The 15,815-nt window shown below is 47.5% G+C and overlaps 7 protein-coding genes across 7 annotated transcripts; 4 read left to right on the forward strand and 3 right to left on the reverse strand.

The window, feature by feature from the left end:
• Positions 1–18: 18 nt before the first annotated feature.
• FOBCDRAFT_219491 (RTA1 like protein-domain-containing protein) lies at positions 19–1,310 on the reverse strand. The gene is made up of 2 exons (XM_031177792.3): positions 853–1,310; positions 19–803 (listed from the first exon to the last, which is right to left on the reverse strand). The coding sequence occupies exons 1-2, from the start codon at positions 1,001–1,003 to the stop codon at positions 118–120; spliced, it is 837 nt and encodes a 278-aa protein (XP_031048925.3). The 5' UTR covers positions 1,004–1,310; the 3' UTR covers positions 19–117.
• A 701-nt stretch (positions 1,311–2,011) lies between these two features.
• FOBCDRAFT_249199 (uncharacterized protein) lies at positions 2,012–3,397 on the forward strand (the record flags this gene model as incomplete). The annotated part of the gene is made up of 6 exons (XM_059610874.1): positions 2,012–2,281; positions 2,333–2,619; positions 2,687–2,691; positions 2,727–2,795; positions 2,840–3,034; positions 3,083–3,397. The coding sequence occupies exons 1-6, from the start codon at positions 2,199–2,201 to the stop codon at positions 3,395–3,397; spliced, it is 954 nt and encodes a 317-aa protein (XP_059464568.1). The 5' UTR covers positions 2,012–2,198.
• Positions 3,398–4,143: 746 nt separating this feature from the next.
• FOBCDRAFT_130591 (uncharacterized protein) lies at positions 4,144–5,760 on the forward strand (the record flags this gene model as incomplete). The annotated part of the gene is made up of 1 exon (XM_031177795.2): positions 4,144–5,760. The coding sequence occupies one exon, from the start codon at positions 4,144–4,146 to the stop codon at positions 5,758–5,760; it is 1,617 nt and encodes a 538-aa protein (XP_031048928.2).
• Positions 5,761–6,370: 610 nt separating this feature from the next.
• On the forward strand, positions 6,371–7,537 carry FOBCDRAFT_179617 (Aldo/keto reductase family-domain-containing protein; the record flags this gene model as incomplete). Its single annotated transcript, XM_031177796.3, has 1 exon — positions 6,371–7,537. The coding sequence occupies exon 1, from the start codon at positions 6,377–6,379 to the stop codon at positions 7,535–7,537; it is 1,161 nt and encodes a 386-aa protein (XP_031048929.2). The 5' UTR covers positions 6,371–6,376.
• A 220-nt stretch (positions 7,538–7,757) lies between these two features.
• On the reverse strand, positions 7,758–10,146 carry FOBCDRAFT_238398 (enolase C-terminal domain-like protein; the record flags this gene model as incomplete). Its single annotated transcript, XM_031177797.3, has 8 exons — positions 7,758–7,900; positions 7,939–8,002; positions 8,036–8,054; positions 8,164–8,256; positions 8,712–9,229; positions 9,281–9,886; positions 9,942–10,049; positions 10,102–10,146. The coding sequence occupies 8 exons, from the start codon at positions 10,144–10,146 to the stop codon at positions 7,758–7,760; spliced, it is 1,596 nt and encodes a 531-aa protein (XP_031048930.3).
• Positions 10,147–10,652: 506 nt separating this feature from the next.
• Positions 10,653–13,387, forward strand: FOBCDRAFT_157991 (fungal-specific transcription factor domain-containing protein). The gene is made up of 5 exons (XM_031177798.3): positions 10,653–10,814; positions 10,886–10,899; positions 10,955–11,764; positions 11,814–13,105; positions 13,167–13,387. Exons 1-5 carry the CDS (start codon positions 10,687–10,689, stop codon positions 13,305–13,307), a joined length of 2,385 nt encoding a protein of 794 aa, XP_031048931.2. The 5' UTR covers positions 10,653–10,686; the 3' UTR covers positions 13,308–13,387.
• Positions 13,388–13,587: 200 nt separating this feature from the next.
• FOBCDRAFT_317646 (major facilitator superfamily domain-containing protein) lies at positions 13,588–15,304 on the reverse strand (the record flags this gene model as incomplete). The annotated part of the gene is made up of 4 exons (XM_031177799.3): positions 13,588–14,456; positions 14,522–14,746; positions 14,798–15,015; positions 15,072–15,304. 4 exons carry the CDS (start codon positions 15,302–15,304, stop codon positions 13,732–13,734), a joined length of 1,401 nt encoding a protein of 466 aa, XP_031048932.1. The 3' UTR covers positions 13,588–13,731.
• Between the last annotated feature and the right edge of the window lie 511 nt (positions 15,305–15,815).

Below are 15,815 nucleotides of genomic sequence, written 5' to 3' on the forward strand. Positions count from 1 at the left end.
GAAAAACACTCGAGGCAATTTATCTATTATACATGCATCTGATTATACTTCCCGTTCTCCAATAACAGGAACGCCCTATCACATCCCTACTGAAGCTCCCCGTAAGTCTTGAGGAAACTATACGCTATGCAAGGGATACTCATCCACCGTATACCTAGGCTTTTCGTCCCCCAAAACGTTGATAACTTGGCTAGGGTGGAAGAGATTAAAGAGGATAGCAACAAAGGACATGAGCGTCGCATCAAAGATGTATATCCAATACTCATGTGCCTGTAGCGCCCCGTCTTTGCCAAGAACATATTCCGCGACACGGAAAACAGAACGAACGAGGATAAAAACGCTCGAAGCATAGAGGATGAAGATCAGCTTCTCCCAAGGAGTGTTCAAGACAAGAGATCGAGATGTTGGGCGAGAGCGAATTCGCATGTGAAAAACGACAGTGACAACCATGAAGAAGCCAAAGAAGAGGATCTGAATGAGCAATCCGCCAACAATCATGTTCTCACCCATTTTAACGCTATCTTTGTTCTTTGCTGAAGCGAGCATACCGCCACCGCCGCTCTGTGCCAGGAAGGATAGCACGTCGCCGATAACGAAAACCTTGGTCAGCCACTTCGTTCGAATCAGCGATAAGTGGCCGGCATCTAGAAGGACTATCAACCGGCCCAGGATCATATAAATAGACGCGGCGAGGAGGGCAGGACCGAGGAGAAGCAATATCGACTGCATGATATACGGGTTCTTGGTGTAGTCTGGAGCTTCGTTTGCGGAGAGCGCACGGCCCACGTAGCCAAACGCCTCAACTGTGGAGAATCAGCATTTTTTCATAGATGTGAAGACAAGGATACTTACAGAGACAGCCGATGAGAAATGGGATAAAGTACCATGTTCGATGCCGGAACATTTGCCACATGTGAATAAGAGCGGCGGTGGTGAAGATGATGACAAATATGGCGGCCGCTGGTAAGGAGGGCTCATAATTGTAGAAAGTGAAACCTGCCATGATGCTGTTTTGAGAGAGTGATAATGGTGGAAAACGATTGTGGAGTTTGAAGTCTAATGCAAATGAGTGCGTTCTATTCCGTAATGACAGGTAAATGGATGAGAAAGAGAAGGAAATGCAATGAAAGAATTGACAGACTAGAGAAAAAACAAGGTTAAGAGCAGATAATGAGAAAAGACCAAGAATTATTTGTCTTTATTCCTGAACTACTTATAGAATGCATTGAGGAGTCGTGTATTGCAATACGCGGAGTTGGCCCCTGAATTCTTAGGGGCGCGTACCTGACACGGCAAGTTTCTCTAAGAGGGGGACTGGACTGCAAATGTCTTAAGCTTATTTCAAAGTCCCTTCACTAGCCATTCGAGTTTGCAGTGCATGTCAGCATCGGTTAATTCAGGTACGGATACTGCGGAAGGCCCATCTGCTATACACGTATAGCCAGTACCAGCAGGGATATCTGGGCAGGATAAGTGGGACGGGTTTCGCGTATCGCTATTAACAGTAAGCCAGCGGCAATTTCTTATTTATAGGCATTCCCCAGCAGATATAAATAATACGGTTCTTCCTCCAGATTGCGCATTTCCAATGGAAAAAGGTCATTCGTCTTTGATACGTCCCGAATATCGCGGCGCAGCAACCCTTCCGACATGCATCTCATACCTTTGGCCAGACGTTTCCAGCCAGGAAAAAATAAAAAGGGAGAGAATATCACAGCCGCCAATTGCCACTCTACACAAGTTGTACCTATTATACTGTTATAGTCACTGTTTAAAAGTCAGCTTTGTTAATCCGTCGTATGCCAGATGATTTCAAGGTGCAGCCTCTTCTTAAATTGTCCATTTTTTCTCAGCCTCTTGTTACACCATACTACCTATTTATAGTAACACTAAATGCATTCAAGCCACAGGTGAAGCCAGAGCTACATCATTATCACTCCACCAAAAATTCAGAAGTGCCGAAGAAAATAAACGATGTGCCTTTAAACCCGAGAGACCCCACTGCATTGACCATTTCAGAGTCCGTTCGCCATGTTAGTCGCTTGCGACCAGCCAAATAGCATTTCCCGTTTACGAGAAAATAGTGGAATGCACGTGTGACAGCCGGGACTTGGGTCGCGTTTTTCTTCTGTTTTCCCTTTAACCTCCTTTCTATCTCCTTGTCCCGAGCTATACCTTTAAACCTGAAATCTTTGAAAATGCTGAAACCTGAGACACGTCTGGAATGGGCCTTTGTTGGCATAACAGCTGCTCAGGCTATTATCATCATTTCTCTGCAAACGTAAGCCTACGAATCTTTTTTTTTTCTGGCCAAACCAACTCACGATACAAGGGTCATTCTTGTGGAGTATCTCGATTGGGTGAATCCCGTTGTATATCAGGTCCCTGTCTCATATGTCACTCCCGTGGCCTCCGCTGTATCAATTATCAGTTTTGGATTCCAAGCTGTTCTGTCCGTGGATTCATGTCGCATTAAGAACAAGGTTCAACTATGGACACAAGGTATCCTCAACATCTGCTTCTCAATTGCCACTGGTATGGAGTATTTCCAAGTGAACGATGCCACGGAGAGAGTTAGTCGGGGGTACGATATGTACAAAAAGCCTTTTGCAGACAATAGTATGCCTTACTGGGAGATTGCTCGCCCAATGTTAATTTCTTGTGTTGCTGTATCGTCCGCATGTAGTCTTTGTATGTGTGCATTGGCTTATTACCTTCACATGGAGTTCTCCTGGTCTTTGTATGAGCACATCAGCCCGGATTTGCGGATGACAGCAAGACATGTCAAGTACCTGGTATGTGATCAAGTGGGCTAGCATTACAAAGACTAACCTGATAGGCATATCTTGTCTTTCTCAAAGTCTCCCTCTTACTAATCAACCTATTCTTAATTACTTATGGCCTCGTGGACGTTCACTATCGGGAGCCAGAGTTTGGACTAACTATGACAATAATTCCCGTCTCAATCATTCACGCGATCCTTGCTGCTACATGCATCAAAAAGGAATACATGCCAGGCATGGTGGTGGTGATAGTATGTACCCCTCGGAAAATGATATAGCTGGAACTAACACCTGTCAAGATGTTTCATATAGCAGCGATAGTATACCTGGTCACGCGACTCATAGTGCTGACTGGCGATGGGCTGCTGGCAAGCACATTGATGAAGGAAGAGATGTTGCTTTTTGCCACATTTGCGCTTGTCTTTACCATCATATCTATTGCTTTTGCTGTCCTGTGCGTTTTCAATTTCGGAAAGGGACTCAAGCCGCTACTGCAAGGCCAAGGCACAAATAATATACCTACTTCAACGAGCGCATTGGAGCTCAACCCACGGCACCTCAGCATCCGAACTATGGACTCTGAACGGATGTCCAAACGGTTTGACATTGATTAGATCTCTATTGTACATTGTTGCCTGGGCTACACACTTGATAGTAGTTAGACTCCTTGCAAAGTCTCCACTGCTTATCTGAAAATTACCCTCAACTCATGAAGGAAAGATAAAGCAATAGTACTAGACCTTTCGTGACCATGGTCCATATCCGCGAGCAGAGCCGAGGTAGCGGGTAACGTTCACGCTAGCCGCAAAGATAATCCTGGTGCGGTGTTTACTCTTAGCTTGCTGCCCGCACCAATATTGCGCAAGGTTAATTACAAGCTTAATTTAATCTCAGCCACCCTTTGGCCATTTATCGAAAGAAGATTGAATGCAGTATGCCTCAGGATTGTTCAATGTAAATAGAAAACTTGCTCTTGGTCTTGCCACTCTTGTTCCATGCATCTAAAGCACTTCGGCCTTCAGCTTACTGCCTTGAGTCATAAGACACCAGCTCACTTCAATCTCGATGAATACGCAATCAGCACCAGCATAAGTTCCCCGAGTCAAGACATGACTTTCCAAGTGTATGATGAAAGTTCGCCGCCGTGGTCGGACTGCCAAGTGATAACAGTGGATCACAGAGCTTGGCAAGACAAAAATCGCGGGGTTACAAGTTGACCTTTATCTTATTCGACAATGATAATCACTTACTAGTATCAAGAGGGAAGCTCATTGCAACACCGGGACTTGGCTCGGAGGTTTCTAAACATATATAAAAGAAGGGAAGTCATGATTCAAGAGACCTTATCCAGCAAGCAACGATGCATTCTCTTGTGTTTTCAATACTCCTTTCCGGAGCTGCAGCGCTCTCTTATGCCGGGAATAAAGTGCCTTTTGAGGCAGATCCTCCTCAAATTGCCGCCAACTTTCCGGATGTAGACCAAAAGCTCTACTCTCCAGCCTTCACCAACCCTGAGGGTGTTGCTCCGGGTTTTGCCAATGGCACATCGGCGCCAAACTCCCAGCAGACACTGGAACAGTTCTTGTGGACGCTTGCATCGCGAAACGAGTGGATGACCTATCACAATCCTGTTTTCACTTCTGAAGAGGGACGCTCGATTCCTTATGTTGTGTTATCTGCATCAAAATCGCTCTTGCAGACATCGGCAGTGGGTAACACCACTAACAAAGTCCGAGTCTGGCTGCAGGGCGGAGTTCATGGGAATGAGCCGGCTGGCGAAGAAGGACTCCTTGCACTTCTCGGTAAAATGGATGCTGAGCCAGAATGGGCGCTTGGACTTCTGGAAAAGCTCGATATTATTGTTCTTCCACGATATAATCCCGATGGGTCGGCTTATTTCCAGCGTCTTCTTGCGACAAGCTTTGACCCCAATCGAGACCATACCAAGATGGCATCGCAACAGACCATGGAAGTCAAACAGTTGAATCTCAAGTTCAATGCTCATGTGCATCTTGATTGCCATGAGTATGGAGCCCGAAGAGGATTGACATATGAGAACAAGACATATATCCCAGTCCAGGATAACCAGTTCTCGGCGTTCAAGAACCCAAATGTCCATGCTGATATTCGATCAATGGCGGAATCTCTGTTTGTCCCAGAAGTTGCCAGCGCTTTGCGAAAGAAGAACCTTACAACAAATGGCTACGTTGTTGCATCACAAGAAAACGACACCATCAAGCTTCAAGACTTTGTCACTGATACTCGCGGCGAAGTCACTGTTTTCCTCGGCCAAGGACTGGCTTTCCTCTCCGAGACGAGAGGAATTGGGATTGGAGATCGCAACTTCCAGCGCAGAACAACAGCTGGGTTGACTGCTGCTGAGACGGTCTTGCAGATTGCCGCTGATAATGCGGAGCTGGTATATGAAACTGTTGAAGAAGCGAGGAAGGACTTTATTGAAAATGACCACGAGATCATTGTAAGGGATCAGCCAAGATGGATGGAGACGACATGGCCATACCTTGACGCCGACACTGGAAACATCACAGAGGTTCCTGTTCTGTTCGGCAACAATACTCCTCCCGCAAGTAACCTTACCCGTGCACGTCCCGAAGCCTACATCTTCAGCAGAGCTTGGGCTAATGCAGCTCTTCGCCTTCGAGCTGCTGGTGTTGTCGTGGATGAGCTTGCTGTCGACTTTGAAGGTGAGGTGGAAGCATACAACATCACATCTGCTACGCTGGCAGAGACTAAGTATGAGGGTATTGCATTGACTACAGTGAATACTGAGTTGAGCAAGAAGACCATGAAGTTCCCTGCTGGAGCATATTGGGTTGGTACAAAACAGCAACATGCAGCCCAGGCCTTTGTCAGACTGGAACCTGAGAATCCAGATGGGTTTGTTACGTTCAACATCCTACCTGTCAATGCAGGAGATGAGTATCAGGTCTATAGAATTCCGTCCAAGAGTCAATAGTGTAGGACAGTAGGATGATAGTATAAATCAATGTATATATGAATTACTTCCGAGCCCTAAATATATCTACTTGTAGAAAGTGAGTATCGCCTCATTTATCTAAAATTCGCGTGGTAGTTATGCCCTTCTGCGGATGTCTCAAAACAAACGAGATACGAGATAACTACCGGAACGCGATGACTCTCAGTATCAAGCTTTCAACTGACCATGGTGGGTGGAGTCTTGGGCGGCTAATATCGGAGGTTGGCTGGTCCGCTCTGCCATGGCAGAATTAACCGACGGATATTTAATCTCAAGCTATCCCTGGCATGTGTATCCACTAGCAAATACCAATGATATCCTACCCAGGTGCCGATCTTGTAACATCGAGATAAAAAATTCCTCAGAGGGGTGGTAGCTTACTGAGAAATATTAAATGTGAAAACTAAGTCTGAATGACTGCTTTCTACTCGGGGTTCAAACTGAAAGGACTAATACAAACCACAACATCGAGTGAAACTGTCATAGCTACAGATATCTCATTCTTCATCACTTCAACTATCTCCATCTTATACATTCCAAGCCATCTACTCCGTTTTCTACTCAAAGACGTACACCTACCAAACATCACGACACAATGTCACCGACCTCTTCACCCCCAGCCTTGGTGATGGGCGGAGCAGGTTTCAGCTACCAACTGAACCCTGAGCCTGAATCTCTTCCGATCGTCGACATTCTCCTGCGCTCATTCGAACTCGGCGTACGCACTATTGACACATCACCATACTATGAGCCTTCAGAACAGCTCATGGGCGCTGCTCTGTCAGATCCTCGTATTCAGTCCAGATACCAACGGAGCGACTATGAACTCATGACCAAAGTTGGTCGCATCAAGGAGAATGAATTCAATTACTCCCCGGACTGGATCCAAAAATCCGTTGCTAGGTCGTTGGAGCGGTTTGGGACTACGTACTTGGATGTGATCTTTTGCCATGATGTTGAGTACGTATCCCTAGACGAAGCTGTTACGGCTGTTGGTGTACTGCTGGAATTCCAACGAGCTGGAGTTATACTGCGGGTTGGAATCTCGGGCTATGACATTGAGGTCCTGGCCGAAGTTGCTAGCCTTGCCCGAAAGAAATACGGACACCCTGTCGACGTTGTTCAAACTTGGGCACAGCTCACTCTTCAGAACACGCAAGCCGAGACACGTGGTTTTGATCGCTTCCGCGCCGCTGGTGTAAACTCAGTATTCTGCTCTAGTCCACTAGCTGTTGGACTATTGAGGACAGGCGGTATTCCTCTTGGGCTGACAGGCGATTGGCATCCCGCGCCTCAAGGACTGAGAGCTGCTGCAGCTGAAGCCGCCGAGTGGATGGACAAGCACGGAGACGGAGAAACCCTATGTTCCCTTGCAATGCAATATGCCATTGTGAAAGCGAAGCAGAACTGCACTCCCTCGTTCTCGGTCTCAACCATAACAGGAATCAGTACTCTGTCCGACCTGGAGCAGAATGTGGTTGCTGCCAAAAGAGTACTCAAAACTGTTGGAAACTCCGAGAGCTTACTGGACTATACCGAGCTAGACTCCCAGTCAGTGGAGAGCAGATTGTCGCTCGCCGAGCGTGTTCGTCTGATCATTGGGGAGTGGCTAGACTACGACTTTTCTGGGAAGAAGCCGAAGACAGTGAATAGCGGCTCCAACGAGGATGATATCAAGGAGCCTGATGCAGTCGATATCACAGCACCAAAGCATAAGGAATTGAAGCAGCCTGCAGCGATCAGAGTGGCGGTGTAAGGATGTACATATGCAAGTTTATATCAGATAGCGTCAGCCGAGGAAACGAACTTGTCTTCCCCGAGTGCTTATTACATCCATTCACTATGCAATCCTGCATATTTATTTCCTTTGGTGTCTTGATCACCGAAATAACCATAGATGTATTCGAATTCCATACCCGGACGCTTCTACACGAGAGTATGAGCATTTGTTCGGCTCAATGGTAGTGTGCTTTGGTTTAATCGAGCAGCCTAAGCACGCCCCCCTTGTCAATATCTCCAGCGTCGTAGGCATTAATATCGAGACTAAGGTTATCGAGCGATTGTCTGACAGTATCCCGGGCGGAACCGTATATCATCTTGGTTCTCGCCGTGGCATCATCTGGAGTCTAAGAGATGAAGGCGATCTTATGTCCATACTCTCGCCGAAGTCGTAGACAGCGAAAGCCGGACCCTTCTTGTGCAGATTTTCTTGGAGGTTCTCCTATTGGCCGTCCTCGGAGGTTTCGTCGGTAACAATCTCCTTGCCGACAAACCTGTAGATGATATATGTGTACTCCTTGTCATCTTTGAGCTATGTGTAGGCTGTCGAGCATTCTGGCGAAACAGTGATCGAAGAAGCCATATTTGCAGATTGAAACTAACTGCAGGAAATCAATAAGAGTAAATGGGGAATATGGCTCGGAGGATGAGGGAATAGCGGGAATCTTACGGACCAAAGCAATGCAGGCTTTACTGCTGGAATTGGATGTGAGTGTTTATACGTCTTCTAGCTCTATCTACCAGCCGCAAATGTCGTCATAATGACGAAAAGTCTCAGAGGGTATTTCAGCTCATTGACTTACTAGCGATTATTCTTTATCCCAAGCAAGATCGCCTTTCCTTACCTGACTGCTGGGACGATTTTACTGGTGAGAGTACGCTAATCGGCAGAACTAACGGTAGTGGCGGCCTGTAGGAGAGCTGAGTCTCGGAGCTGAATGACGTGGAACGAATTAGAGGGGAAAAGTCCGGTGGGGTTAAACTGCATTAGTATCAAGCTGAAAATCCATTGCGGTGCTACTAACTGCAAATCAAAAGGCGTAACACATAGCCTCTACTAGCTCTATAACGCCTTGACCCTCGGTTGGTTGATAACAACCTCTGCTTCCTTGCTTGTCCACCAACTCATCTCGTTGCCTGGATACGCGAACCTTATCAGACTTTCTGGCTTCATCTCCACGCTATATCCCGGCACCAACGGCGTGACATAATGTCCATCAACAATTTTCGACGGATGACCGAAATGCTCATGCAAATGATCCACGTACTCCAAAACACTCTTGCGGCCACTAATGACAACGAAGTCTATAGTGCTCAAGTGCTGAGTATACTCGGGTAATCCTACACCACCTGAATGCGGGACAATGGGGACTTTGAACTTGGCAGCGAGGAGGAGAATCGCCAGAACCTCGTTTACGCCACCGACACGGCATGCATCAGGTTGGATGATATCCACGGCGCCTGCTTGGAGGAGTTGTTTGAACATGACGCGGTTCTGGCACATTTCTCCTGTTGCTACTGCGATCGCGCCGTGGGTTGTGTTGGATAGACCTTGGCGGATAGCAGCGTGTCCTAGAATGTCGTCTGGAGATGTTGGTTCTTCGATAAACCACGGTTTGAACTCTGCGAGAGCATTCATGTGCGTGATGGCTTCAGTGACAGACCAGACCTGTAATGGAGAATAAGTCAAGTGATCTCAGACCGAGAGGTTGGGTCATACCTGGTTCGCATCCACCATGAGCACGTTGCCTTTGTCATAGCCCAACACATCACGGGCGATCCTCAATCTCTGTCGATCTTCTTCAAGATCCGTGCCAACCTTGAGTTTGAAGTACTTGAAGCCCTGTTGCACGCTCTCCTCAAGTAGCTTCTTCATCTTGTCTTCACCATACCCCAACCAGCCGGCACTAGTAGTGTACGCAGGAACTGCACGATTGTTCAAAGCCTCCTGGATCCTCTCGGACTTGCCCCTTTGCGCTGATCTCAGGATTTCCAAGGCATCATTAGGACTCAGCACGTCAGAAATATAGCGAAAGTCAATACATTGGATGACTTCTTCTGGCGTCATGTCCGCAACAACGCGCCAGACAGGCTTTCCCAATGTCTTCGCCCACAGGTCCCAGATTGCATTCACTAGGGCACCGAGAGCTAGATGTATGACGCCTTTTTCAGGGCCAACCCAGCGGAGTTGTGAGTCCGAGGTTAGATAACGCCAGGTTTTACCCCAGTTCTTTGTGAGCTCAGAGAGATTTTTGCCTTGAATTAATGGCGCGAGGAGATCGATTGCGCCACAGACGAGTTCATTGCCGCGGCCAATTGTGAAGGTCTATGAATGTTCCATGAGATTCAGTTTAGTACAGATGCAGGAGTGCTTTACGTACCATGCCATGGCCTGTGAAGTTGGGGTCATCGGTGACAAGAACACAGAATGCAGCTGAATAGTCTGGTGACAGATTCATGCCATCTGAGCCAGCCTTGTCTAAGGATGTCTTGAGGTCCAAGTTAGCGCATATTGTGCCCGCCATTTCTCTAATCACATACAGGAAACCGCACATCGTGTGAGGTAATAGTCTTGATAATAACCATGGTCTCTTGAATGTTGGCGGGTGATGTTGATCAAGTTTGAGCAGATTTGCATTGCTACATACTCATCTCATTCATTGAGGTAACTATTTGTTCTATAAGTAACATATCTGTTGACATCGATCGCGTCTCCATCTCCACTTCAAGTTCCACCTAAGAAGCGTCAGGCAAAATAGAGTCAAAGTGTCCTACAACTAAAAACAAGTCATTGCTTTATCTTTTCCCAAACCGGGTAGATAACTCCTCTATAGCAAGGGATCTAACTTCAAACTGGACACCAGGCCAGCACCTTTTTTCCGACGCTTCAAATCCTCAAGTATTGACAATGTAGGGTAGCGTAGGATTTCCCCCAGAACAGCCTAGTCTCTTCCCCCTCACTCTGGCAATTTGATGATTGGCCCAGTTCCCTACTGCCGGATAAATCATTCCAAGATCCCGGCGGGAAATTACTAAAGACGCAGAGGTCGCACGGATATTTTCCTCATCACTTAATTATCCTGATTATAGTGGGCTTCCCGCAATATTCGCAAGCAGTGGATAAACATGGATCCTCATCAGAATGCACCGCGTCAACATGCCAAGAGGGATCCACCAAGTGGCCGGAAGAGAACAAGACTTGCTTGCGACAGATGCAGCACTCTGAGAGTCCGCTGTGATGGTCAGCAGCCGTGGTAAGTGTCAGACGAGCAGATCACCAATCACAAACAAGATACAGAAGAGCTCACGTCAGAATACACTCCAGTCGTCGTTGTCAAGGTAAGCGTTCATTACTTGATGGAGAGAAGGATTTGTTGACGAATGGATGTTTTAGAATACCAATCGACATGCCATTATACTCGAAGTATCGGTAGGCGTGGTCGTAAGCCAAAATCAGCAAATCGAGTACAGCAACCACAGCAGGATCGAGAGTTTGACTCATCTGAAGCTGATTGTGATCTTGAGCAAAGCACGCCGCATCCACGGCCGGAGCAGAGTGGAACTTATGACGGCCAGGAAAGTCCCGGTCTCCCCACAAATAACCAGGACACAGTCTCGACGCATTACTCATCCAGCCACTCATCACATCATGATGCTGTGCCGCTGGATATGCCAGCCGATTCAATCACGGCACCAAGTTACGATCAGCTGTATCATGTGGCTGAGATCCAGCCTTCCTATCCTCTCCCTGAGTTCGACCTCGCAGTTCATCATGGCGCTGAGTCTGTCCACGAGTCACCGACACGCGAGCGAGCTTCAACTGTCACCCAGAACTTGCCATCCCGTGGATGTCGTTATAAGTGTCTCGAGCCAATAATTCCCTTGGTACACGGAATAATTGATGCCAAGCTTGTCTGCGAATTGTTCGAGCTTTACTTTGTTGAACCCGGGGGATCTTTATTTAAATGTTCTTCTCCGTATGTTCTAGCCCACGTCATGCGAAAGGAATCGCTTCTTCGAGCCGACGACCCACGAACGTGTACGCCAGCGTTACTGGTTACCATGCTCTGGGTCAGTGCACAGACAGCGGAGAGCTCTTTATTTCTGCTGCCGGGTCAGAAGGCGATTGTTTGTGAAGAGCTGAGGAAGTTAATGATGGGTTTGATTCAGGGCAGAGATCGTGACGTTTGGAACAGAACTACCAGTCAGTATCTTTCCCCTTCTTCGCGAAATCTGCCAACTCGAGTTACTAGGTGGTCCTCTTGTGAGAGATCTTGAGTATGCCACGGCTGGAGATCAAAATCGGTCAGAGTACCATGTTGGATCAGCCTCCACCGTCTCTCCACCAGTACCCCTGGTCGACGACGTCCTCATGTTCATCCTCGTCACCATCGTCTCTTCTGGCGGGGATTTTAAGACAGACTGCCTCCGATGGTGGAACAAGGCACTACGGCTTTCTCATAATATGGGATTGAACAGAGAAGACTCACCTGAGAACAGCTTCATGCAGTCGGAAACATCTCTGTGCACGAGTCAAACAACCTCGTGCGGTTGTAGATCTTGTGAAGCTTCCCGCACAGGTTTGACCACATCAGAAGTCCGAGAAGAGCGTCGGAGAGCATTTTGGCTGATCTTTTGTCTCGATCGCCACTTGGCTCTATCGTTCAATGCACCACTCCGAATTCTTGATGATGAGTGCCAATTATATGCGCCGCTTTCGGATGAAGCTTGGGCAGCCTTGTCAACAGGACGAGACCCCGAAGACGCAACATTGGGCACTAGCTCACATTCAACGATGTTTGGCGCTCCAACTCGTATTTCAGGTATTGGCTTCTTTGAATACTTTCTCCCACTCATGACGATTCTTGGGGATGTTATTCAACTGCACAGACAGAAGTCCCATCCAAGATTTGGCAATATTCGAAGACCTCAGGTTAATGGACAGGAGGAAGAAGATGACCCGGCTACGGCAATGATAGAACAAGTCATGGTGCAGTGTGCACAGAGCATAACCGACCTGGCTAGCGTATACCAGGTCGATGCGCTTGATGCCTCAGCTATACCAGCCAGTCAAGTGCGCACGCCTCAATGCGCGATATCACCGCAACAGAGCCACGGAGACCATTCCAGAACGTCGAATTCCGCCAGCCACGCCTCATCGCACCGTCGACATGCGCAAGCTCAGCTTGTCACTGCATACAGTACATTCATATTGCATGTTCTTCATGTCCTTCTCCATGGGAAGTGGGACGCCGTTTCGATGTTGGATAATAAAGATGGCTGGATACCATCCGTCGGCTTTATGAAGTGTGCATCTCATGCAATAGCTGCGTCCGACGCTATGTCACGAATTCTAGCATGCGACCCAGAGCTTTCTTTCATGCCATACCTGTTCGGTATCTATCTTTTGCACGGCAGTTTTATCTTGTTGCTTTTTGCAGATCGAATGCCTCAACTTGGATTGAATGAGTCTGTGGAAAAGGCCTGTGAAATTATCATACGGGCACATGAGGTTTGCGTTGTCACCTTGAGCACAGAGTTCCAGGTATGTTCCCCATGATGCCATCTACCAAACTGGCCTGCCCAATGCTAATTTCTATGCGTAGAAGCGCTTCCGCAAAGTGCTTAGATCGACGCTCTACAGTGTGAGGAGTCCAGCGACATCTAACTTGGAGGAGAGTAAAGCTCGCCGCCGAGCATTATCTTTGTATAGATGGAACGAAGGAGCAACTGGCCTGGCACTGTAGTTATTATCTAGTGTCTAATGCAAGATATCGTCAATCGAGAAATTGCAAAACAGGCGTTTTGCTACATGTCTGAATGCAAAGTAATTGCAATTGGGACGTTCACGCTATGGTCTGGCATTTATGCTACTATGAAGTCTTGATCACACAGGGTTTCAAGATGGTAAGAGCCATAGTTTAATCATTGAATACCAGCAGATGAGGTTTGAAGTCTACTGTGAACATAGAAAGTGCAACAGAGCCAAAACAAATCACTGAAGTGCACGCGAACAGAGCCTAGAAGTTGTAGCCACTTGATTTTATTGTTAGACCCTAAGGTCGATCCAAGTGGTATAATAAATACCAGTAGATTGTCTCAGAAATACGTAGAATAGAATAAGGTCACTGCACCATGGACAAAAAGCCCACCAAAAAGTACTGAGATCCATCAGGCCTTGACCTCCCCAACCACTGTCTCATGGCGTTGCTCATCTTGGCTGCCCTTCTCTCCCCACTCGGCGATACTAGATGGCTCGTTCTCAGTGTTCTCAAAAGCATCAATACCCTTCTTGTAGCCAGGGAGAACATTGACGCAGAACGGAAAGCTCCAAGCTGCCACAAAGAACGCCAAAGGAACAACCATGGCCATTCCTGTGCCATGTCTGTCTGCTGCTACACCAGTAAGAGGGGGAACGCAAGCACCACCAATGACTCCACCGATGATAAAGCCGCTACCGCGCTTCGTGTGTCGGCCGAGACCTCTCATGCCAAGAGCGACAATTGTTGGGAAACAGATGGATTCAAAGAACAATACCACGTAAAGCATGGCAATTCCTGTATCGCCTCTCTCTGTAATTGCAGGGCAGATGAAAATCACACACATGCTCAAGAACGCGAGGAAGATGTGGCGAGGCTTGAAATACTTCATGAGGAACACGCCGAAGAAACGACCGACAGCAAATGCAGCCTGTGCACCCGCAAAGAGTTTGGAGCCAGTGGAATCGCTGGTGTTCTTTCTTGTTTCGGTTGCATAGTTGATGAACATGCTTGCAATAGCCACTTGAGCTCCGCAGTAGCAGAACTGTGCGAAAGAGGCGTGGAATAGTCGGTATTGCTTGCGTAGTGGCTTGTCATGAGTATCTGAGTTGGAGGATTCGGCCTGATGAGCCATATCTGAATTCGAGAAACTGGTGTCAGAATTCAAGATCTCGAAGTTCCCCAGAGGCATTGAAACGTACCAGCATCAGTAATCTCAGGGATGTTTGAGAAAAGGAACAAGGTGGCGAGCAGCAAGACGAATACAGCGATGGAAAGATACACCCACTGCACGTTTGCCAATGCTTTTTCATCGTCAAAGTTGAAGAATACATAAGAACCCAGAACGGGTGCAACGACCGAGCCAATACCGTTGAAGGCTTGTGACAGATTGATTCGCATTTCGGCATATTTGGGAGGGCCGCAGACTACTTCGGATTAGGTACCAAGGCGGCGGGAGAGTCACTGCAAAGGCTTACCAGTGATAAAAGGGTTGGCAGCTGTCTCAAGAGACCCAAGACCATTGCCGATGATGAAAATGGCGGCACAAAAACCTCCAAAGGACTTTGCTTTGATACAGGGAATTGCAATCAAGGCGCCGATAGCATAGAGACTGAGTCCCCAGATAAAAACGGCCTTGTAGGAGTAGTGTCGTAGGATCCACGCGGCATGGCCGAGAGAAGCAAGCGGGTAGGCACTATCGGAGCACAACGGTTAGATATAGCAAGGCAGAGGTCAGTGAATGAGACGAACCCAAAGTAGGCAGCTTGCAGTCCAGCAGACCTTGCTCGATCAATATTCAAAGTCACCTGGAAATGCTTATTCAGGGTGTCCAAGAGGCCATAGCTGAAGCCCCAGAGGAAGAACAAGACTGTGACAAGTGCAATGGGCCAGATGGACTCGCGTAAGCTAAGGTCTGCGGCTTTGGTCACCCTGTCGTCGGAGACTTTGAGTGACCTCTTCTTGAAAAACGTTCGAACACCCATTTTGACAATTGGGATTCTGGTTCAAGTTGGAAAATGTCTTGGAACGGCAATAAGATACAGAACCAGAGAGCTGACTGTGTTGATGAAGAAGAGCTGCAGTATGGAGGAGCTTGAATTATTTATATCCACTTCCTTTGTAGATCTTGAACTAAGCTACCCCATGGGGAACAGAGACGAACAGAAAAGCTTGGACGGGGAACTGTATCTGGGGTAAGACTCCCAAGACTGGTAGTTAACCCGTCCAATTGGGTTATTTCCTTCATGGTTCTAAGCGGGGGAGCAACAACCTACCCGACGGATAATTGCACCTTCCCTTCCCCCGCTCATAACAAAGATCACGCACTAGCTTTGCAGCCCTGTCACTCAATGACTACGTATTCAGGAATTGCCTTCTCTGTTTTCACAAGGAATATCGAATCGCATGTCTCGAATGGAAAACGGGGAAAGTTGGGTGTAGCTGTGTTGACAATCGTTCTATCACAATATTGATTATTGTGCCACATCTACAGTG

Source organism: Fusarium oxysporum, chromosome III (assembly GCF_013085055.1).
Source record: "Fusarium oxysporum Fo47 chromosome III, complete sequence".
NCBI lineage: Eukaryota > Fungi > Ascomycota > Sordariomycetes > Hypocreales > Nectriaceae > Fusarium > Fusarium oxysporum.

What these genes read in the sequence shown, in the direction of transcription:
- FOBCDRAFT_157991 (XM_031177798.3), top strand. Translation starts at nt 10,687, where the DNA reads ATGGATCCTCATCAGAATGCACCGCGTCAACATGCCAAGAGGGATCCA. An exon ending in CGTTTGGAACAGAACTACCA is followed by an intron (nt 11,765 to 11,813) that starts GTCAGTATCTTT and finishes TCGAGTTACTAG; the next exon opens with GTGGTCCTCTTGTGAGAGAT. An exon ending in CCTTGAGCACAGAGTTCCAG is followed by an intron (nt 13,106 to 13,166) that starts GTATGTTCCCCA and finishes TTCTATGCGTAG; the next exon opens with AAGCGCTTCCGCAAAGTGCT.
- FOBCDRAFT_219491 (XM_031177792.3), bottom strand. Translation starts at nt 1,003, where the DNA reads ATGGCAGGTTTCACTTTCTACAATTATGAGCCCTCCTTACCAGCGGCC. An exon ending in ATTTCTCATCGGCTGTCTCT is followed by an intron (nt 804 to 852) that starts GTAAGTATCCTT and finishes GATTCTCCACAG; the next exon opens with TTGAGGCGTTTGGCTACGTG.